Raw genomic sequence first — 3,692 nt, 5'->3', positions numbered from 1 at the left:
CAGGAGCTACTATTTTTTTCCATATAAGAAAAAATAGTAATAACTGATTAGTTAATAGTGAACTACCTCTTTCAACTGAGTGCTTTTACTTACTAAATCGTTAATCAGAGTTTCTTGATAGTTAATAATAGTTAAGTCAAGTCAAGTCAAGTCACTTTTATTGTCACATCACCACAGCACATGTGCCTTGGTGAGTGAAATTCTTGGGAGCGTGCTCCAGAAATTGCAGAAACAATTTACATATAACCATACAGACTTCAACAGATGACAATGTGCAATATGCACATACATATAGTCAGTACACACAGTGTACTATTAGACATACTTACAGTTAGGACTACACATTATACACTATACACATTATGTACACATTCTACATTATCTAGACATATATACGCATATAAATATGCTAAGGTGCAACAGATTGTACATGAACTGGATACAGAAAATGTCATGGATGTGCATTGGATGGTATCCATTGGTAGCTGGTAGATTATTGTATTAAATGGAGTGTGTATAGTCCAGTGTTGAACTGTTGAAGTTGAAGTGCAGTGTGTGGCACACCATATTGTGGGAGTGTGCTGTAGGGTGTATTAGTTCTGACTGTTCATAAGTCTGATAGCCTGAGGGAAAAAACTATCCCTCAGTCGGCTAGTGCGGGATTGGATGCTGCGGAGATGTCTTCCTGAGGGCAGCAGAGAGAGCGGTCTGTGGGACGGGTGGCTGAAGTCACTGACTGCTCTCTCTGTCACTAGCATAACATATAGTTACTAGAATGTTATTAGTGCATTAGTTATTTGTCTCTGTGTAGTTATTCATTAACGATGGAACAGTATTCTAAAGTGTTACTGAATTAAGTTACATTTTAATTGAAATTTATACGTGAGTCAAAGAAAAACAACAACAACGCATGATTGCAATAAGAAGTTAGCATGAACCTGCACCCCTGAACCTCGAGCAGGTCATATGAACAAATGAACAAATGAGAGTCAGTCCAGTGATGCTGTTTGTGGAGTTGTTTAATCAGATCTTGAGAGATTTAATGTATTTTATTTCAGTTGATTTCATCTAAGGCTGTGTGGCTGGAGTCAGTTGTTGTCACAGAGTCGAACTCCATGGTCCCCTTTTCCGACCATAAGAGGGCTTCCTCACCCGAAAATTGACTCTCACACTACATTTCCCATCAGCCCATATCTGGCACTGATCACTTAGCCCAGCTGTAGCCCATCAGCTAGTCTATATAAACTCTGTTTTATCCATCTCATTGTGATGTCTTGTGTTACTGCGGTTTACGGTTCTGAGCGGTTTGCTCTGTTTTGCCTGCCTGTTGTGACCCTGTCTGTACCTCGTTTATGATTCTCTGCTGCCTGCCTTTTGGATTATTCGCCTTGTCTCTGAGTTGTGATTCATTGCCGCCTGCCCCGACTTTTAGCCTGTTTACTGACAATGAGTGTGTTTGCTGGTGACTATTGCCTATTTGACCACGATTTTAATAAAAGCCTGCTTATGGATCCCACTTCGAGTGATGCTTCGTTACAGTTGTAGTTCTTGTGTTTCTCTTTTCTTCAGTGATTCTGCTTGTTAACAGCCGCTGTTCATCACTAAAGCTCAGTCAGCACTTAATCACTTATTATCTCATTAACTTCAACACTGCTTTAGTGTTACTTTAACATTCTGTAGACTGGGACAATATGCACTCTGAGCAGAGTTGATTTAACTCTGGAGATTTTGTGGGACAATATGCACTCTGAGCAAAGTTGATTTGACTCTGATTCTGTATTTATATGCATTTTTATTCATTAACAGTACACTGCATTTGTAAACAATTTCCTTCTCAACCTTAGAAATGATCTTTTAGAGACTATTAGAAATTTCTTTTAGAGACTGTTGAAAATTAAGGCCCAGTATTTCATAGTATTTTCTGATTTGATGTTAATGTGATTGACGGTTAGTTTGGCCATCCAGAAGAAAGACATTTTAGTTTCTTACAGTCCTGTCAACGGCTCACTATAGAGTTACTTTTATTGTGTGTGTGTTGAAGCAAAGTAAGAGTGTTTGTTTATATCTTTTGCTTACACACTCAAAAATATTTAACTAAACTATTTAACAAATTTTCCATCAATTTAGATTACATAAATGAATAAACTTAATGTGATTCATATGTGTCAGTCATGCATAAATTAAACAGGTAATGATTCATGTAATACTTCACGAGTCCCCAGTGTTATACACTGCTCTGTGTTCATGTGTTTCCACAATACATTATTAAAGTATTAAAGTAGCATTGAAGCAGTGTTGTTAATGAAATAACTGTATGACTTATGGTTTTGGAGAAAGGACTAGCTCCCACAAAACCTACTGACCATTATTCAGAGATATGCAGCCCTGAACTCTACTAGCTTTTCAAAGACAACTTTAAAGAGAAAACATCATTCTGTACTCACACGTGACACTGAGATGAGCAGCAGGAGAGATGTAACTGTGTCCATGTAGAGCACAGCTGTATCTGCCTGCATCCTCTCTTCTGACTGACTGCAGCAGGAGTTGATTGTTTCTGTCTCTTCTCTCAGTTAATGGATGTGAGTTTCTGTACCAGATGAATGTTGGTCTGTCAGTCAGAGTGCAGCTGCTTTTACATGTCAGACTGACATTATGACCCTCTGTCACTCTCTCAGGAGCCTCCACCTGAAGATCTGAACACAACACACACATTATATCTAGTGCTGCTGTCATAAACTGATTATTATTCAACATAATGCACAGAAGAAGAGCTCAGCCTCATGAAAGTCACCTGTGACAGTAAGAGTCACTCCTGGAACACCAGTCCATTTTCCACCAGCTTTATCAGTGATGAATTTGAAACAGAACATGTGTTCATCCTTCTGTGTCACATGACTCAGTCTGATGGTGCAGTTCTGCTGTGTGTCTCCCAGATACTGAAGCCTCTGACTGTATTCAGGATCCTCAGACTTTAGGTGTGCTCTTGACCCTTGACTTGTTTTTAGTCTTTTCTGTAGCTCTGTATGTGTTGTTGGGGAGAAGGAAAAAAAAGATCAGTGGATGTACAATGATGAGTTCTTATAGTGCCCATGAAGTGTGAAGGACTGTAACTTATATCCAAATCAGATGTTGAAACCCCCTTTTTCCCATTGCTTTCGGCTTTCAATGTTATATTATCAGTGAAAATGTAGCCATACACACAAAAAAGCTGCTCTATACTTACAGGGATGAACTTGAAAACTGTGTACTTGTTAAAGAAAATTTTAAGTTTTTTTTGTCAGAAACTACACAGTAATAATCCAAGAACCCGCATATGAATCATCTACAATGGTGACAATCAAAGCAAAAAGCTTCTGTGACAAATTACATAAAAACTTCCCCTAATGCACGGCCAGTATGAATATATTTTCACCACTGTGAGGATCATATGATATGTTCATGACCTAAATGCTCAATCCTAAACAGGTTTTTTTTCATTTAATATGAAGCATTAGGTGGCATTTGCCTATAATATTTATCTTTTTAGTTTATCAGATCTGTACAGAGCCCCTAAAGGGAGTGAGTGAAAAAATTTGGGGTGGGAGGAAAAAATATATTTTTTATTTTTTTGCGTTCTCTCACAAAACGTTTGCGTTCCCTCGAGAAACTTTGCGTTCCCTCGCAAAGATATTTGCGTTCCCTCGCAAAACTTT

The 3,692-nt window shown here is 38.3% G+C and overlaps 1 protein-coding gene across 1 annotated transcript in view; it reads right to left on the bottom strand.

Annotated features, from left to right (window-relative positions):
• Positions 1 to 3,692, bottom strand: part of LOC122134531 (contactin-5-like) — a 19,504-nt gene that overhangs the window by 11,179 nt on the left and 4,633 nt on the right. The window contains exons 2-3 of the mRNA XM_042767528.1: positions 2,792 to 3,011; positions 2,445 to 2,693 (exon numbers count right to left, since the gene is read on the bottom strand). Of these exons, the coding sequence (XP_042623462.1) occupies positions 2,445 to 2,693; positions 2,792 to 3,011 (469 nt within the window). The remainder of the gene's footprint in view (positions 1 to 2,444; positions 2,694 to 2,791; positions 3,012 to 3,692) is intronic.

This window comes from Cyprinus carpio, chromosome A1 (assembly GCF_018340385.1).
Source record: "Cyprinus carpio isolate SPL01 chromosome A1, ASM1834038v1, whole genome shotgun sequence".
In the NCBI taxonomy this organism is placed as follows: Eukaryota; Metazoa; Chordata; class Actinopteri; order Cypriniformes; family Cyprinidae; genus Cyprinus; species Cyprinus carpio.
This window is presented reverse-complemented; position numbering and strand designations above follow the sequence as displayed.